Source organism: Atta colombica, unplaced genomic scaffold (genome assembly GCF_001594045.1).
Source record: "Atta colombica isolate Treedump-2 unplaced genomic scaffold, Acol1.0 scaffold178, whole genome shotgun sequence".
Lineage (NCBI taxonomy): Eukaryota > Metazoa > Arthropoda > Insecta > Hymenoptera > Formicidae > Atta > Atta colombica.
In genome coordinates this window covers 56,889-78,112 of record NW_017259269.1, presented here as the reverse complement: position 1 = coordinate 78,112, position 21,224 = coordinate 56,889, and the positions used below count along the sequence as shown (strand labels likewise).

The 21,224-nt window shown below is 30.4% G+C and overlaps 1 protein-coding gene across 6 annotated transcripts in view; it reads left to right on the top strand.

Moving 5' to 3' along the window:
* The window catches only part of LOC108686381 (synaptotagmin-1-like), a 63,573-nt gene that overhangs the window by 3,987 nt on the left and 38,362 nt on the right, over window positions 1-21,224 (top strand). For 2 of the 6 annotated variants that reach the window (XM_018191655.1, XM_018191656.1), the window contains exons 2-4: window positions 200-337; window positions 8,986-9,140; window positions 19,111-19,227. In XM_018191655.1, coding sequence (XP_018047144.1) covers window positions 8,999-9,140; window positions 19,111-19,227 — 259 coding nt within the window. In that variant the 5' untranslated portion in view covers window positions 200-337; window positions 8,986-8,998. Of the gene's footprint in view, window positions 1-199; window positions 338-5,331; window positions 5,389-5,480; window positions 5,509-8,985; window positions 9,141-19,110; window positions 19,228-21,224 lie in introns of those variants that run through there. The other 4 variants (XM_018191654.1, XM_018191661.1, XM_018191657.1 and 1 more) reach the window with 3 other exon arrangements.

Here is a 21,224-nt window from a genome sequence, read left to right as displayed (position 1 = left end):
AAATCATAATGTGAACACGAACGACGATTAAAATTAAATTTTTATAATTATTGATATATTTTGACCATGTAATATATATATATATAGGGTGTCCCGAATTTAAATTCGGCTAAACTCGGGAGCATGTAGGAGATCAATGAACTAATTAATTAAATAAATTAACTTTAAGTTACATCTCACCGATTTGAGTGTCTTTTAGATATGTTGTAGGGGAGTGTTCTGTGAGTGAATTTCCCGCAAGAATTAAAAGTTGGGGATGGCATTGGTTTAAGAGGAGATATAGTACATTAAAGTAATTTGTAAATGATGGCATTAATGATATAAGAGATATATGAAGGTAATTATACATACACTTAAAAATCAATAAAATTAAGCTTATTTGACGCGTTTTTACATGAAATGAAAGAATCTGGCAGAAAAAAGAATAAGCATCGCTATGCCCTGTGAATCGAGAGCGTTAAATTTGACTACTATTGAGGTTAGAAAATTTGTTACAGCCGTGAAATACTGCAATGCAAGCGTTGTGGTCATAAATTCGCTATTTTAAAATAAATTCTCTGCTTTAAAAATAAATTCTACTTTAAAAACAATTACTTTATAAATTCATTAGTTTAAAAAGACGAATTTACTGCTTTACAAATTATTTTCTTATATTATTTTTGTGTTTTGAAAGCAGTAAATTTGGTAAATGTTAAGAAAACCTCGGTCCACTCAAATTTTGATAAAAATATACTTAATCGATACATTTTCTTATGAAAATGAAGAATCTACAAGAAAAAATGTCGCTCTGTCCTGCGAACCGAGATATTTTAAGTTAAAGTTGACTATGCAGATTAGGAAATCTGGAATTCGGAATGTGAGATTTCCAAATGAGTTTTTACTCTAAAAAGACTGTTTTCACATTCCAAGTCTTCATGGGTTAGAAATATTCCAAGCGGACACTAGATCTCAGCTGTCTAAGTGATTAGGTTCCAAGAGGGTAAGATATATTATTTTTTTTGCGTAGCCCCAAACGTTACTGTTTACGTATCCCACTGTCCACATTAGAACTCCGATAATTTATTTTGTTGCGTGACCGTGACAGACTTATAAATAGACTGCTAACTTTGCCTCCATGTTTGAAGATAGTGCCATATTTGAATTTTCTCACTCACATAAATTACATGGATAAATTCACATGAAAACTAAACAAGGACAATTTGAAAATCTCAGATTTATTTCTTTCTATCACATTGAGTCAGTTTAATTATATTAGGTGTAGTAAAAAGAAATCCATTATTTTTGCATGAAATTGAATAGAAAAATAATGGATTTCTTTTTACTAATATAAAAGTGCCTTTCATGCGCAGTACGTTGTGATAGCAAAAACGTGATGCAATTTTCATAATTGCTTTCGCTGCATTTGCAGTGCATGAAAAGGAATAACATATATATTAAAGTTTAACTTCAAATATGTCTTTTATTTGCTCGAAAATTAATATGAAAAACTTAAAAAGCTAAAAATTTGTGATTACATGGCAATTGTTACAATTTGGACAACTATTTCTTAACTCATTTCAGGTAATTATTTAGAATTTAGAATATCTCCATCACTTCAAATCTTAATAAAAATGTGCTTGTATGTACTTATTATAAATATACTCAATTTTCACATTTTTTGCAAATATTGACTTTCTCGGCTTCGAATTCTTTGCTTGTTGTTCGTTCGTTCGGATGAACTTCAATGAGATGTAACAAAATGTATTTTGCGTCAAAGTGTCTCATGTAAAATTTTTAACTAATAATTACGAATTACTGCTGCAGCATGCTGCGTATGAAAAATCAGCTTTAGTCTGTGGTTTTAAAGTAGTGAAATTATGTTCTAAAGCAGAGAGTTTGTTTTAAAGTCGTGAATTTGTTTAGAGCAAAGAACTTGTTTTAAAGTAGCGAATTTGTGACTGCATCGCAGTCACGTATTTCGTGGCTGTAAGATTTCCTAACTTCAATGCTCGTTAATTTTAATGTTTAATATCTCTGTTCGTAGGGCAGAGCAACGCTTTTTTCTTGTAGAATTTTTATTTTTACACGAAAACGCTTCGATTGACTCTATTTACATCAAAATTTGAGGTGACCGAGCTATTGTAAATCTTTACCTTTTTCAGTTAATATAAGTGTCAAAATGCACGTGCAGAGAAAGGTAGCCCCAAGATATTTTGTCTCGCACCGTTCTATCCAACTCAGCATATACTATAGAAAAGTATATGAATATTGAATCTATCTAATATGTTAATAAGTAAGTGTTAAGAAGAGCCCGCTTATCTCAAATTTTAATAAAAATACACAAAATCGATATGTTTTCGCGTAAAAATAAAGATTTGATAAGAAAAAAGTATCGCTCTGCTCTACGAACAGAGATATTAAGCATTAAAATTAACGAGCATTGAAGTTAGGAAATCTTATGCATGGTCTACAATGGGCAGTAGTGGATTAAGGAATAGGTATAGAAATTGACCAATTATAGTTGAATGTGAGAAAAATAATCAACTATGATTGATCGATTTCTACGCCTACTCTTTAACTATTACTGCCCATGTACCATGCATTATAGTCATGAAATATTCGCTCTACGAACTAAGATATTAAAGGCCACAGCACAGACTTTTATTAATGCATAGTGCATATATATATAACAGAATCAACCAATTAAAATGTTTCTTTTCCGTGAAGTGGAAGAAAAAGAAGGATTCTGGTTGGTTGAATCGCTTATGCACTACGTGTTTTGCATTAAATAAAAGTGTTGACTTTATCCTTAAAGTCGACCACTATTCGGATTAGGAAACTGCCATAATAGCGATTCACTATGCTTTAAAAATATAAATTCTTTACTAAAGTAGTGAATTTATATTTCAAATGCAATGAATTCATGTTTTTAAAGCAGTGAACTATTGCTGTGACAGATTTCCTAATCCGATGATCGTCAACTTTAAGGATTAAGATCTCAGTTCACGGAGCAGAGGACTTTTTTTTGTCACATCTTTAGTTCACTGAAAATGCATCAATTCAATATATTTTTAGCAAAATTTGAAGTGCGGTTCTTTTTAACATTTACCTTTATCACTAATCTTACTATAACCTATCAATTAAGTGGAATCAAAATAGCAGATGAGAATATCTAGTGCCTTAATTCTAATACAATCTTCGTGCAAGAACATAAAACAAATCTAGTAACACTTCAACACTGGAGACCCTCTAATCTAGCCACCTGGAATGGCTGCTACTTTTCATTGAAATTATGCGAGAGAGAAAAATCGTATTATTTCACTTCATCTAATAATATAGTGGCGTTATAAGTTGCAACTTTATAAGGACGCTCTATAAGCTTCATATATATAATTCTTGATGAATTCTAGTACATTTAGGCAACTAGTTAGCTAGTTAGATTAAAATTTAAAAAACATAAAAATTTAGTAATGTCTAACCATAAATATTATGACAACAATTCTATGGTCATGCAACATGCATTTAAAGTAAAATTATAATGTATTTTCGTTATATTTAAATGGAATGAATGAAAAATGTCGGACCAATCACAAACCGGCGAGAAGATAGTCAGATTTCGATTAGAAGGTCTCATTTACATTATTGCGGGAGCGATGTACTTGCATACAGTTCAATCACAGTATAAGGATATACAATAGGGACAAGACTCCATTTTCTATTCAGCCACACATATTTGTTTGCGCATCATAAGTGATCATGTTTTTGATGGCATCAATTTCGATCAAAGCAGAGAACCCATAGTTTCTCTCTTATTACATTCATGCCATAACATATCATTGCGCTTGTCTAATTATAATAGTATTAGGCATCATCACTTGTGTTCAACAAAAAAAGGGAAAAAAAATCTTAATTTAAAAAAAAATTTTTCACCAAATCGATGATCAATCGTGTACATCCGCATAGTTACGTTGCTTTATAATATTAATTGCTGTAATCAGCTATGCACGAGACATTACTGTGTCTCCTGAATAAATTAAATTAGCCAATTAGCGATGTGAGCATTTGATGTACACTCCATTATTGCACTATTATACTAATGGAGTCCTAGATTTATAAGAGAAGCGCGATTGGTGTTAAGTCTGATTGGTCATTGCAATCACGTGATTTGGCAGCCAATTTTGATTTCTGTGTATTAAAAATGTTGCTTAATGGGTGATTGGTGAATATAATAATAATTCGTCTTGCAAACGATGCCATTTTTTATACTTTTTCTAGTACTTTTTAGTACTTTTGCGATACTGACATAAGTCGGTCGCGCTTTTCCCATAAATCTAAGGTAAATTTAAGGTAAATCCAAAGTCAATCATGAAACTTTTTTTCTAGGACGAAGAGTGAAAAGTGAAAATTTTCTCCAACTTCAATGGTTAAAATTTTCGTTTTTCACTTTCTATCCTAGAGATAAAGATATTTCATGATAGATACCTAGGACTGTATGCTACTAATGTTTAGAAATCCTCTAATAAAAGTTGCGACATGAGAAAATTACATTTTAATTGGCCCGGCATGTTTTAATAATTCCCTATATTTGAATACCTACATTCGTGCTACTCTTAAATTTCAACAATTAAAATTAATTATTTTAAAGGCATTAACAAATAGATTTCTTACATTACATGTCGAAATAACGCATGCGAGAAAAGAAAATTGAACGCCTAGCTGTTGCAGGCGTTCAATTTTTCACATCATTTCCCTAACATCTTTCGTTAACATAATAAATATTTTCGCATAAAACATGGTTGCATACCTTAACCATTTTTAATAATTATCCGTCTATTGAGTATGTTATGTACGCATCACTTAAAAAGAAGCCCAGTAATTTTTGAAACATTTCAGCAACAGAGTAGCAATGTTATGACGTTGCTACAACGTTGCTAAAATATTTCTTGCTTATTAGAGGAGACTAAACCAGAGAGAAACCTGAAAGAAGACATGACGAAAAGAGGAAATAAATCGCTGAAATCATTGAAATTTCTATTAGTCTCTATCTTTATCTTAATTTGATAAATTTTAGTTATTTTAGAGATCTTTCAACTAGCTATTTCCACCAGGAGCACCGCAAAAAGGTGGATATTGTTGTATAGTTAACATCCATTTCTTCACAGAAAGCAGTAATGCGCGGCAGCATTTTGCGGTTATAGGTTTTGGATCGTTATATTCTCTCTCAGGTTTCTCTCTGGTACTATTCATTGACTCAGGCCTGCCAACTATGAAGAAATAAATGATGTTGCTATGACTGATCTCTATGCATTTTTGTCAGATCTTGCTATGTGTCCTTTTCTCTCTTCGTTTCGATGTGTAGAGCAACATCACTGTCAAGCGAGTGTCAAACATGATTTCAAGTTTATTAGAGTACGTATTACGAAATGGATTCCTATTGGAATTATCCAATTATTTCTTTGATTTCTATTGTGTTTTCTAAGAAAAACGGAATAATTTCGTAGGTGCCCTGAGGATTCCGTCGAGCTATACGTTGGTATAAGTATTATTGATACAAATTGTACACTGGTCGACAGAAATGCCTTTACATATTCAAGAATGGATGCGTTTCGATTGTGTTCCGAAACGCATCCATTTTTGTGTAAAAGCATTTCTGCTGGTCAGTGTATTTATTTATTTATTTATATTTATGTATTGATTTCATTTATTCAGAAAAAAATGTTTTATATATAATTATACATATTGACGTCACAATATAATTGTCACAATATAAAATATGTCCATAAATATATAATTATAGAAAATTATAGAAAATTATATGAATCTTACAATGTTTTATTCATATTTATATTTAATTCACATATTTTAAAGAATTCCAAATTAAAAAATTTCTCTATTATAAATGTTAGAAAATATCTCAAAAATTTTTTATACGAATCTTACAATATTTTAGAATTCATATTAATATAGGGTGTCTCAGAAATAAAGTCAGAGTCGCATTGGAGACGTAGAGTGGGTCAAGGGCAACAAAAAAGATATTTTAAGATATTCGCTGTAGTTTTTGAATTAAAAAAGAAAATATTTAAGCCAATGTGCGGTGAAGTCGCGCCACACGAACTTGTAGAACTACAACAAATATTTCAAAATGATATCAGACTTTTTTATTCCCCTTGACTCACTATATGAAGAATTCTATAAAAAAACGTATAAATATTTTGAATATATGTTTCTGAAATGTATTTCAATTATAGCTCCTATTCACTTCAACGAACGCGTTAAAGTGAGTAGGAACTGTGACAGGAACATGCGAAGTAACAAACAAACGTTGTACTACGACTGCGTTCCGTTTCACGCATGATACGCATGATGCATCATTTATTCTTGTTTAACATTCGGTGAATAACAAGGATAAATAATACAGCATGCACATCATGCGTGAAACGGAACGCAGCCTAAGTAATACATGAAAAAGAAATCAAACCTAAATGATGTGCGTGCAACAACTAAGGACTAGGATTACGAACTGGGACTACGAACTGTCACCGAACAAGCGAGAGAACAGAGTATTATAGACTACATTTACATGGCTCCCTTAATCGGGTTTAATAACATCAATAGTTATGAAATTGATCAATCACAGTCGTTCCATTCTTCTAAGAAACTATTGATTAATTTTATAATTACGGATAATTTAAAACGCGATTAAGCATGTCGTGTAACAGAAGTCAGAGAGAAAGACGCTTGCAAACTGAGCATATCTAAAGTCCTATATTTATAAAAAAAAGCGCGATCGACTTATATTAGTATCGCAAAAGTACTAAAAAGTACTAGAAATACTAAAAATGATGTTTGCAAGACACTATGAAATACACCAATCATTAAGCAGCCATTTTTAATACACAGAAATAAGTTCATCATTGGCTGCTAATCACGTAATTGTAATGACTAATCAGAACTAGAGAGCTTCATAGAGAGAGAGTGGTAAACTGTACCACGTGATCCGTCTCCTCTGATTGGGTATGGGCACCAAAGCTCATAGGCATGGAAGAAATTGGAGAAATCTGGTCATCTGACTCCCATCCTGATTGGACATGAGCATTCACTCCTATACTGTAAATTCTTACAAAAAAAATTTTTGAGATCTTCCTAAAAAAATTTATCACATATATTTCGGACAGGAACATACAAGATCGTATAATAATATATTGCGTATGATATGTGTAGGTAAATCAAGAATCTTGTACCCATTTTATATAAATCCTATAAACATGTTACATGATTCTTACACACATGTTACATGAATCTTGCACGCAGGTTATATGAATTTTGTGCACATGTAACATCAATCTTGCAAGAATATAATTAGGAGTGTCATTATGAAAATATTACAAGAATGCTATTGCAATTTTGTGTGCTTTATTGCTCGTATACTAGTAAATAAAATGGAATGGGACAAGCAAGGATCGTTGAATAGGATTTAAAAGAATTCATCTTGGCTAAAAATTAATTCTTTTTATATAAATTGTATAACGGTTTTTCAAATAAATTTAATTTGGGAAAGGAGCATAAAAAGTCTACGCCAGTTATTATAGTGAAATTATAATTTATCAATTCATTAAGACAATGATAATATACGTTACTTTTTATTCAATCATCTTCAGTATTCTGACAAATTAAAAAAATTTTTTTTAATTCTTTTTCATTTCATATATTCAATCCAATTTCTGTTCATTCAATAATTCCATTTCATTTACTGGGATGAGGCTTTATCTTTACTGGGATGAGTCTTTACTGGGATACCTTTATTACTTTGAAGCGATCGTGTAAAGAAATTATTTCTTATCTTATTAGTAGAGTATCTTATTATAAAGCAATTAAAATCTTTTTATTGTTTAATATAAATCATCATGTACATTCATGCCAGATTTCTGCACCAAAGAAAGATTATTGAAAGATAAATTATTATTTCGTAACTATTGAGTACTATAGAGTGAGTACAAAAATTCGTATCTGATTTATTATTTAAAATTCAAACAGCTATTTTTGTTAAAATTAAAATAAAATCTAAATCTTACTTTATCTGATGAGAATTTGAATTTGTTTTGTAAAATTATAATGATTTTCATGAAGTTATGAGCAATCAAAATCAATTTTTTTTATTTTTATTGTCTTATTCTTTTTATTTAATTCGCAATAATTTAGTAACAAATAATCGTGGAGACATTTTTATAAATGATTTTATAGAGGAAACTTTAAGCTTTTATACCAGAAATTCAAAAATTTTTGCAAATTTTTTTTAAGTATATAACAGATCAACAAAGTGAAAAAATTTCCCGTTTTGTTGCAATTTACGTAACGTCCCATTCTCTCCCTGTAAGGCTCTCTAAGAGCTTATAACATCAGTCACGCTTTTCTTATAAATCTAAGACACTATGTCAATCCATAATGGAAAGATTATATGGTAAGCTCCCATATCTGATATTCCTTTAATGTCCGTATCGATCGATGATTACGATTGACGATTGCTTGGTTCTATTTTCTATTTCAGCCAATTAATTAATAAACTCACTACATTGGTTGAAGTAATCGGACAACCGTCAGTCATAATTGTCAATCCGTAATTTGATAAGGGCATAAGGTTAAAATTTCATGGAGCAGAAATTTATAGCAGAACAGAACAGCGAGACCAATCATAATTGCAGAAAAGAAAGCAGAATAACGATTACAGAATTGTGACTACAAGTCGCGCTGTTCCGTTCGATCCGCAGTAAATTTCCGTCTCATGAAGCCAGCCTAAGACTTCTACACTACTACTAATTACGAATACTACTCATATCAGCAGTGATACTACTATGTTTCACTAGTTACACTATTGAATGTCAGTAGTTGTCACTACTGCGCACTATTATGCATCAGGAGTTTTTTTTTCGTAAGGGTAGTTACTTTTAAAAAGTAACTTTCCATTCTCTACCTATAATCGATGTAAGTAACTTTGAATTCGAATTTCAGTGATTTTCATTGAATGTTACACGAAGATTTCTTAGGCCCGTGGGGCCTGTTAATTATAATTGTGATAGGAGTAGGAATCATCTTGATCGCGTTACTCCTGTTCGTCTGTTTTCTCATGCCCGGTTGTATCGGCTATGAATACTTCAGAAAACAACGTAAGTAATCATCAAATATTCCATTTAATTCTTTTTATGTTAAATATATTTAATTATTCTTATTCTCTACAATTCTCTGAAATATTTTAGATCAATAAACAATGTTTAAGAATAAAATTAACATCATTAAATGTGTGCCACCAAAATGATAATTGTAAAGTTGTTTCCAGTGTAAAATACTTGACATGTACAATCGCATCTAGAGAGGGAGTGGTTCACTTACACACTGTTGCAATTGCCTATTACCAGCAACTTTTGCATAGAGAGTTTTTATATATCTTTTGATTCTGGTGCTATGATTGGCTTGTGCGCAATTGGCTTGTGTGAAATTGATATACACCTATCTAGGTCGGTATTCATAATCTGTTCTTATATCAATATCATTTTAAGTAATGTCTTAAGATGCTAATACGGCTTTCTGGTTGGTTCGTGACATCTTAAGACGGTCTTGAAATTAGAATCGACTATGAATACCGCTCTTAGAGAATTTCTATATAGAAATCGGTTAATGCTGACTATTTCGTGATTGGCTCTGTATTGTTATAAAAGTGAATTTGAGAAAAGCAATACCACACCGACGAGAAATTATTAAAGTCAAACTTGGGTAAATTTTCGGTAGTATAAAAAGGGTCCCAAAGGCTCGAAAATAATTAAAAAATGCTGACATTATCGATAATTGCTAATAATAGAAAAAAATATAAATTTGCTAATATTAACATAAATATTTGGCTAATGCATTATTAAAATTATGATTTTTTATTACATAAATAAATATGTAATAAATATGTAATAAATATCTATTACATAAATAAATATATATTACATAAATGCTCCATAAATAAATATGTATATTTATAAAGCTATGATATCCTATATATTGCCGAAAAGTTATAATTTTTTTCTCTGCAGTTATTATCTTTTGATAATCAAACTTTAACAATACACTGAAATCATAATTTAAAAAATCGAGTATTATTAAGTTTTAAATACATATACATCAATAAATACGTCTATTAAACTAATAAATCATAAAATATTATTAGTTTTTTTTTACTCTTAATCACTTTAATATTAATAAGGACGCGAACCCCCGTAGGGATATTGATCTTTAATAGTATCTCGTCGGTGCCATGCATTGCGATTGAAGCATATACAAAAACGTAAGGCAATAACACATAAGCAGTAAGGAAATCTTAACATTGGATTCGCTGATCTTACAATCTTCACCGTGATTCGTCAATTTGCTTACTGATAACACGCATGTTCTTTTTAGCTGAACTTTTGCACTAATTCATCTTTCTTCCTTTTCTCTTTAGGAGAAAAAAAGAGCACAAAAGATGAACTGTAAAAGTTAAAAAGAACAGGCCTTTTGTCTTACGGCCTTACATTTTTATATTGCCATTGGCTTGATCGGAATGATATAATAGCATTTCATGGATATTATTTTCAATTGTATATACTTTTTTTAAATTGTAATTGAGTAATACAAAATTTGTAAGAAAAATTCGATAATAAACAAGGCATAATAACATCCGTTAATTGGGTAATAACATCCGTAGTTTTAATAACAGCCGTAATTATGAAACTGGGCAATCACATCATTCCATTCTTCCGAGGAAACAGCTGATTGATCAATTTCAATAACTATGTTGTTAAAGATATTAAAGATGTTGTTAAACTCTTAACCGATTATAAGCCTGTTCCTCGTAGAGATCCTTAAGGCAGAGTCCGGAAAATATTCGCCATGATGATGCAAACTAGTGATTTTTATAGTAAATTTTAAAATATAGCGTTTTCAGATATAGCCATGTTCAGATTCCTATCCGAATGATACCTAGATCATTTCATCCTCATCCAGCACCGAAAGTTTTCAGAAATATCTCAGAAATATTTCAATTGAAAAGTGAAACGTTTTTGAGATAGCTTTGTTGCGGGATTCTTTAAATATTTTATCGACAATTGTTGCTATCGTTAACTAACGATAACCAATAAGTATCACTCTTTCTTCCAAGATTGTCCGACATTGGACTAGCTGTCGCTAGTTAACGATAGCGACAATCATTAATAAGACATTTAGAGAATCTCTCGACTGGAATAGCAAAATGTCCGCGATTATTGCATATGAAACCTTGTTGAAAGATGTTGATGAAATGTTACAGAAAGAATCTGCAATCTTTTTGAAATATTACCAAAAAGATCAGGTATTTTTAGTGTACTACAAAATTGGACCTCTATTCTTAAAAAGAAACATAAACGAAATTCTAGGAAAATACTATAGTAACATAATATTTTTGTGAAGTCTTTTTATGTTATGTTCCCGTATTGGCCAGAAGTATTCTGATGATCCTTTTAACCAACTGGTAGGCACTAATTGCAGTCCATCCTCAAATTCGATAAAAAATCTCTTTTATCTTTTCTAATAACATGTATCGATCATTTTTAAGTATCACTTGAAAAATAACAAATTGATTTTGATCATATGCCGTATTTTCCACATTTTATTTCGAATATTCTCACATAGTCAAAGACATACAGCAATGTCTTCTTGCATAACTTGTATACCCGATTGTTCTGAAGCGTAAGGATAAACAGCATCAGTATACAAATTTTGCTTTAAGATTTTTACCAATTATGATTTTTGTATTGTCGCTATGTTTAATTAAGTTCAAAACAAATATTACAGTTCCATTTTCAAATAAAATTATTATTTGCATTATTGGAATGAATCGTATATGTTTTAATACGTAATATTCTATATTCAACAACAAAGTTATAACCTTCAATTAAAGGTCTGTTTGAGTGAACTTTTTCAAAACAAATTGCATTATTGTTTTTTATTATTGTTTTCTTAATAGGCATATTAAAGTTGTTAAGTTCAGAATATCTTCTTGACAATTGTTGAAGAGGTCTCTCATTTTTTCGAATCATTTTTTTTTTATATTTGACATATAATTTTCAAATCTGAAAGCACTAAAGTTGTCAGGGTCCGTACTTTTGTACATCAAAACAAATATGTAATAAAGTATGTAAATTTACGAGACATAAACTTAGCTCCAAATTTTTTTGAAATATTTAAAAAAATACTCTATTAACATTTAAGCCCATATAATATTATTATTATCTTTCGAAAAAAAGGAATTGTTATAGCAATATGTAATGTTATAAAATTGATATATCCTTCCTTAATATTTCTTTCAACACAATTGGATCTGTGTAAAGAAGAAACTAGTGAAATTCCGTTGCCTTCTACATCTTTTAAGATGTGAAAATGTAGAAGGCAACGATAGTGGGCGTCGAAAATCATTTGGCATACTGTTTTGCAAATTTAATAAAGTCTCTAAAATCTGATTTAATAACTGTTGAGATAATTTTACAAGTACGCGGACTAACTTTAACTCAAAATGATATCAATTTTTTTACTACTCCGAAACATATAAGATGCATGTAATCAATTACTAAGCTAGAAACTAATTCGAAATTAGGAATCTGTTTTAAAATTATCTCACTGATTTGGAAATTGTCATTTATTATTTACAAAATCTTCATCAGTTTCTTAAAAGATCGAAACAACTATTTTTGTCGAAACATATCCATCTAAGTACTTGCTTGTAAAGGTGAAATCACATGGTCCGGAATAGGACTGCGGAATACAAAATGCGTCATTGAAACAATTAATCAGTACTATTCCGCATTTAATATTGCGGATTAGCGAATGCGTCATTGTTCTTGTAATAAACTATCATATTTTGAGAGGTTAAAATAATTTGATGTTGAATGATATGATGGAATTGCATAATGTCGAGACGAATGAAGCAAAATGATAAAATTTGAGTGCATAAATATATCAAAAAAACAATGATGCATTACGTGCGATTTCAGTACCCTTTTTCCGTATTTTTCTATCACGCCACTTTTATGTGTTATGTTCACACGATGCGGAAAAATGATAGTAAAGCAGTTTAAAAAATTGTTATGAGTTGCGTTAAAGCAGTTCAAAAAATTGTTATGAGATTGTAAACAATATTAATTGTAAAACATTAAATACTATACCATTGATAATTTGTTTTTACAATTTGAAAAATTATATTTCATTTTAATAAGCAAATTGTTAACATGAAGTTAGTAGTCTTTAAATTATATTCATGGATACATTTTTGACGCATCATGTGAATATAGCACAAACTTGCGTAGAAAAGTGCGGAATAGCGTTTGATTGCTTTAATCACGCATTCTGTATTTCGCAGTCCGAACAGTGTGGTTTCATTCTAATAGTCATCGCGTACAACTATTGTAACCGGTATGATTTTTTATTAATAATATAAAAACTTAATAAAAACTTTTATTGGAGCATCACAAATAAAACCATGAAAATTAATTTTTACTTTAATATCATTATAAATAAGTCCAGTATTAATTAAAAAAATTGCTTTGTTGACAAAATATCGCAAAAATTATTTTTCCGTGTATGTTAAAATAGGAGAATAACCTATACTTTAAATCATACTCGTTTACAAATATGTGTATGTGGCTGTGATCAAAGTCTCGTTTTGAAGCATTTGATGAATCAATTAGAAGAAAAAAATTTTACAAACTGACCAATTAAAAAATGCTTCAAAGCGTTTGCAGCATTGAGCGCGTTGACCGTATTCTATATCATAAATTAGGATTTAAGGATAGTCTATAAGCACAGTATATACAGTAGCGCAACTCTGTTGCATCTTTGATGTTAGTGTTGACCAAAGTTAGAGTGCGCATGCGTAAAATAAGTAAGTTACCTAGCTTTGCCACGGTTATCACCTAAACTTCTTTCTCTTTTTTTATCTTTTTTTTACTCTGTCAAAATTCCTCGCAAAACTTTAGATTTATTTGCATCGCAATCCAACGAATTCGTTGAAGTGAGTAAGCGCTATTGTAGGAACATACTGAAGCATATTAAAGCATGTGACGCGAATAAAGCTAATATTGCAATGAAATAATTTAAACTTTATGAAAATTAATAAAAATCAATTGTAAATATATTGAAAAATAAAGAAAAAATACAGAAATATTAAGAAAAATATTAAATTAACTTAAAAATATATAAAGAAATATTATGTAATTATATATCTATGGAAATATTATGAGAAAACTGATATAAAAGAAATTTATATATTAGGTGTACAACTTTACTTCCGCCGTTTTCGATGGCTTTAGTGGTAAGGGGTGGTCGAAATAAATAGATTATAGACGTCATACAATAAACTTGGGCATCTGTCAACATAATCCCATAGAAACATTAGTCGATTTGTGTCTGCATCATAAAGTTATTCTCGATTGAAAATGTCAGTTTACGAGCCAAATTCTCGTCATTTGCGGGAGGTTTTAATTTTTTGCTTCAATATGAAGAAATCTGCGGCTGAGGCTCATCGAATACTTATGGTGCTCTCAAATACTTATGGTGAGGCCGCTATTAATGAAAGAACGTGTCGTGAGTGGTTTCAACGTTTCAAGAACGATGATTTTCACGTCGAAGATCGGCATAGCGGTGGAAGAGAGAAGGTTTTCGAAGATGCAGAATTGAAGCCATTACTTGAGCAAGACTCGTGTCAAAATCAAGAAGAATTGGCACGATCATTAGGAGTGACTCAACAAGCCATTTCAAAACGTCTCAAAGCCATGAAAATAATTCAGAAGCAAGGAAATTGGGTGCCGTACGAATTGAAGCCGAGAGATGTTGAACGGCGTTTGTTTGCTTGTGAACAGCTGCTTGAAAGGTAAAGACGGAAGGGATTTCTGCATCGCATTGTGACTGGGGACGAAAAATGGGTTCATTACGATAATCCCAAGATCAGAAAATCATGGGGAGTTCTCGGCCATGCTTCCACGTCGACGGCCAAACCGAATATTCACGGCTCCAAGGTCATGCTCTGTATTTGGTGGGACCAGCTCGGCGTAGTGTATTATGAACTGTTAAAACCGACTGAAACAATCACAGGCGATCGGTATCGAACGCAATTGATGCGTTTGAGCATTGAAAGACAAACCGTAATACAACCAAGAGACACGATAAAGTGATTTTGCAGCATGACAATGCTCGACCCCATGTTGCGAAAGTGGTCAAGACATACTTGGAAACGTTGAAATGGGAAGTCCTACCCCACTGTATTCTCCAGACGTTGCTCCCTCTGACTATCACTTGTTTCGATCAATGGCACACGGCCTGGCTGACCAGCACTTCTGATCTTATGAAGAAGTAAAAAATTGGATCGATTCGTGGATAGCCTCAAAAGATGACTAGTTTTTTCGACGCGGGATTCGTACGCTACCCGAAAGATGGGAGAAAGTAGTGGCCAGCGATGGACAATACTTTGAATCATAAATGTATAACCAATTTTTTACAATAAAGCCTCAAATTTCGGAAAAAAAAACGGCGGATGCAAAGTTGTACACCTAATACATATATGTCTAAAAAATAAGTTTAAAATACAATAAATAAAGAGAAATCTTTCTTGCTTGGTTTATATTATTTTTGTTCATTTTTATACTTATTGTTGTATTACACAACTTATTGTTGAAGTTTTTCACTTTATCATTTTTTCACAAAAATTAGAAAATCTCTCTCTCGATTTTTCCAATCTCTCGAGAGTTCTCACACAACATTTCATCAAATAGACAATACACGTAATACTTCTCTCTAAATTTCTACCCTGAATCATGTATGCTTGAAAGACAAATGTTTAATTGAAACGATTATTTAAATAGAGAGAGAGAGAGAGAGAGAGAGAGAGAGAGAGAGAGATAAAAAGGAGGAAAAAAAACGATATAACTTACTTATTTCACGCATGCGCACTCCATTTTGGCCAACATAAAATCAGGAAAGTTGCGTTACTGTGCTATAAAGATCGTAAAAAGTATTCCGAAAGAATACTTACCGTGTAACAATATTCGTTCTCGAGACTCTGCTGTCTGCCTATAGCCGTGTCTACTTCCGCCTCCTCGCGATTTGCAATTATTAAATAACGAATGTTGCCATAAAAACTTGCGCGCTTTCCTTAAAGAATAGGAGAGAAGCGACACATGATCACGTGATCACTTACTTTGTGACTGATTGGAGCTTCTATAGCGTGCTACACGTTCTATTCTTAAGGTATATCCCTTAAACCTTCTCCACGATGTTAGAATTCTAACATCGTGGTCCGAATTCTCAGATCGAGAAATGTGTAGCCAATTAACTTGCCGATTTTCCGTAAAAATTATAATTGGCACACACTTACACATTTCATAATTTATCATCGTGGACACAATAAAGTTTTAAAATATATTTTAATATTAATTTATACTGTAATATTTCAAATATTTCAAACGTATTCTAATAATCTTTCAGTAATATTTCTAACATATTTCAGAAAGGTGTTAGATTTATTTCAGTTATTCATTAGCCAGCACTCAGGAATACTTCAGACATATTTCGATAATCTTTCAGAGCACTTTCAGAAAAGTTTTAAGTGCAAGAATCGCGGACATTTTGCTATTTCAGAGCTGTCTCAGAGAGCTGTTGCAGAAACGTTTTGCAATTCTTTTGAAATATTTCGATTGTACACGTGAAACATTTCTGAAATATCTCTGAAAGGTTGTTGTGTATCGGATTATTTCTAAATTTATTGTAGATATGAAGAAGAAAGTTTTCAAACTCATTGCACGTAAAAAATTTCAAAAACCATTTAACTGAAAGGTTTACAAAACCTAGGTTTCATATGAAATATTTCTCTGATATGAATTTCAGAATAATAAAATAACTCTACTGAAACATTTGAAATTTATATTGTATGTGATTTCAGAAACAACTCAGTTTCGAGATTTGCAATTTTATTTGTATGAAATTCATATCAGAGATAATTTACTTTTAAATACGAAGTGCTACTAGTTTGAATGTTAAGATGTTGAACTATTATATGCATATATTCATTTAAATAATTTCAGAATTAATTTCAGAATTAATTTCATTGAATTAATTTCAGAAATGATAATTGCGTGTCGATATGATTGTCGGATTTTTAACGCAATCAATCTGAAATATTAATAATCCCCCCAAATTTCCCAAATTTAATCTTAAAAAATTGTAATAAATTTATTGCGAAAAATATTGCCTTGGCCGAGAGTCGAGATCTCTCGCATTCTATGCGAGCGTCCTAAGCCTTTAGACTACCGAGATCTTAGCAATATTCCTCGCAATAACCGATAAGGAATAATTTAATTAAAAATTTTGTAAAATTATGTTTATGTGAGCAATTTCAGAAACATTTCTGTAGTAACATTTCATGTGACATATTGCAAAATTCTTTCAGAATTGTTACACATGAAATGTGAAAAGTCGAAATGATTTTGAAACCTTACTGAAAGTTTTCTGCAACTATCGGTGCTGTATGAGAGGCAACTTATTTTAATCTAGAAGCCGTTCTCTAGTCTAGAAGAATTTTTATGCTATTTTTGCAAATTTTTTAAATAGATAAAGTTAGATAAGATAAAGTTTTTTGGGATAAGGTTTTTTCCTACATATTTGTACATATTTGAAAAACGTTTCAGAATTTTTTTATTAAAAAATAATTATTAATATGCGCTGCATAAAATATTAAGTAACGTGAAAAATAAAACTATTATATCTATGACTCCCATGATTCCAGTTCTTTCGCTCATTTAAAACAAAAAAACCAAAAAAATTCTTAATTAGTATGAGTTTGGTTACAGCAGGTACCAGAACGAAGAAAAAATACTGATAATTTAAAAAAATTTCATATCGTGAAAATTAAATTTCGATTTTTGCCTTTTTTTTCCACCAAAATAATTGTAAAAATTACAAAAATATATGTTTCGACTTGATCTTAGTACTGTAGTCATATATGTACTGAAGATGTGTGCACATGCCTGATTCAATTAGTCAACTGGTTTTCGAGATATCATGGGAGCCAATTTGAAAAACATGGTTTCGAGAAAAATGCGTTTAAAGTTTTTCGTAATTATATAAAGACAGTTTTACTTACAATCAATCAGCTAGAATCCTCTTTTTTTCCATGTTCTGGTGCCGGAAACTGTTAAATGTGTTGCAACTTCTTCTTCTCATCATCACTTTCTTTTTAGGAAAGTCGATATCTTTTGAACTTCGCAGTTTTTTTTGCGAAAACAAGCTGGAGACCGCTCCCTACCAGGTGCTGTAACTTTGTTAATTTTGCGAATCGAGCTAATCCCTTTTACAGACATATTTTCTATACCAAATACTTGCAAAATATGTAAAAAAAATCAATTTTTTCCGCTAGACTAGAATACCCCCTTAAGCAAACCAGTTTCAAGCAAATTGACAGCAACCTGGCAATTTGCTATTTGGGATTTTGTAAAAATAAGACTAACTTTATGAAATTAAGACAATTATTAACATCATCTTTGTAATATCTTTGTGAATAAATGTCAGTAATTGGACTTATTCTGAAAGCGATATATTTTATAACTAAATCGCTTAAATTTTAACTATTAATTTTACAGCTTCGTAAATAATGGGCAAATTATGCCATTGTATGACAAGTAATGTATTATATATCTAGATAATTATTATTTTTTCTTCTTGTATAATTAAATATGTCAATTAACACACCATGCATAAAAATTTCCTAATATTATTGCTAAAAACGTATAATGTATTTTTTAAATATATATTTTTCTTATAAAAAAATTATTTATATTAAATTTATATTACATTTATCCGCCGCATTATGTAATTATTATACAATAGCCATATAGCCTATGTAGTACATAAAACTTAAAGATTGTTTAATAAATATCTAAAATTATGAAAAAAGAATATTTAAATATCGCATAAATGTTGAAGCATTAGTTTATAAATAATATACGAAGAAAATAAAAATTCAGCGAAGAACATAAAAGTATTTATTTTTAAATCGTTATCTAGAACAAAAATAAATACTTAAAATATTTTTCGCAGGCAAAGAAGTTAAGAGCGTGCCTCTGCAAACGAAGAATCAAGAGAAGAACTTAAAATTAAATGACATCAGTTATAGATCTTGGAGACTTGGTAGTCTATACGAAAATGACAGTAATGGTATAAATTTATTTTGTACAATTTTAGGACTTTTGAAATCTTGATTGATTTCACGTGTCTCACATTATGTCTCACATGAATTTACCTTATTTTTTAATTACCAACTATTTTGCTAGTTTGCAAAAATTATTATATATCAATAGTTAATTTTTTTTACATCAATAGTTAAATAAACAGCAAGAGTAAATTGCAAATCAGCAAATAATATTGATTCGTCATCTTACATTACACTGGAATGTTATGATAAAAATATTATAAATTAATATATTATCAACACACACACATTATCACAAATATATTATCTATTATTTCATAAGTTTAATTCAATTTTCATTTTTAGTCTATTTTCAGAAAAATGCCAACATTCTTTATAAACAATGTTTTCTTCGCCTTATAATGAATATTATAAATTAATTTAATTTAATTGTAAGATTAATTGTAAGAAGAAATTAGAATTAAGAAAGAAAATTAGAATTAAGACCGTTTATGTGAGAATATCTAAATACGAGAGAAGTGATCACTTTCGATCTTAAAATTAGATGTTAAACTATGTATTCTTTGAATGAATTTATCTCATTGTCAGAAATATGACTGCATGTCTTTACCTTCGGACTTTCAACACAATTAATCTGAAATATTAATAATCTCCGCAAGTTTTAATAAAAAACTTAAACTGTCTTAAAAGCTATAAAGAATTTATTGTGAAAAGTATTATCTCGGCCGGGAATTTTACATCACCTTACACGATCAGTATTATTGATATGTTTTAATTTTACATATAATATTTATTGCACTATAACATACTGTGGCACATCCTAATAAAGCGATATTGCTCAAGAATCAGATCCCAGGTAACATTTATGTTGTATAAGATATCTGAAAGATGTCTTTTAGATATCTTATATAACATGCACGTTATTTGGGATCCAGATCATCAATTAATATCCTGCGTTAATTCAACAATATTAACTTACGTACGATTGATAACATCAGTATTTATTAACAGTACTATTGACTGTATAGAGTTACCTTAATGTGCCTCGAGTGGTTTCATGGAGAGAACGCTTGCACGGAATACTGTTCATCGCGGATTTCGATTCTTGATCGAGATAATATTTTTTATTCTTTAGGTTTTAAGATGTTTCTTATTAAAACTTCGGAGGATAGTATGACTCATTTAGTGATGACTCTTATACTTACTCAAAATTTTATTCCTTTAAAGAGATTTTCGTCAGTGGTAAATATTATAAGTTTAGTTCCTTCAATTCAATTTCGAAAACTAGACTCATTCGACGTGTTTTTGCACAAAATGAACAAATTTGGCAAAAAGAAGTATTGTTTTGCCCTGCGAAGCGAATTTTTGTGTTTAAAATATATTTTTATAAAAGTTTTATTAATATGTAGCAAAAGATATAACTTCAAATACATTAATCTTTCTTTTAATATATCGACTAATAATCTTAGTCGAATTACTCCAGCCCCGGGGCTAGTTGAATCAGATGGAATGCATTAGAAAAATGCAATTTTTCATTTATCAGTTTCCCCTTATTATTAAAATATTATTAGATAGTCAAATGTATGTTGTAACAGGTAGAATTCATTTTTTTGATCTCTCTTAGGCCCGATTGCAAACTTAAAATTCTTTCTATCTCGTTTTAAAACTGAAAAAAGATAGGGACAAAGAGAGTTTTACGTCTCATTTAAAATTGAAGTAATGTTGGTGCAACCGGGCTTAATTTCGTTTGTAAAAATTCGAAAAATGAGTCTATTAGTTTCGATCTCCCCTATATACACAAGTCATTTAATTCTAGTTTAACGATTTCTATAAAATGGTAAATTATTTGAATCGCAAGTTAAGTTTCAGACTCTGTAAAAATTGTAAAATTGAACCCGAAGAATCAGATTTCGTATGAATCACATTTTAATTCTATATTTAATATCATGTTATTAAATCTTTAATTGAAAAAAGATGAAATAAAAATACATATGTACGTTAT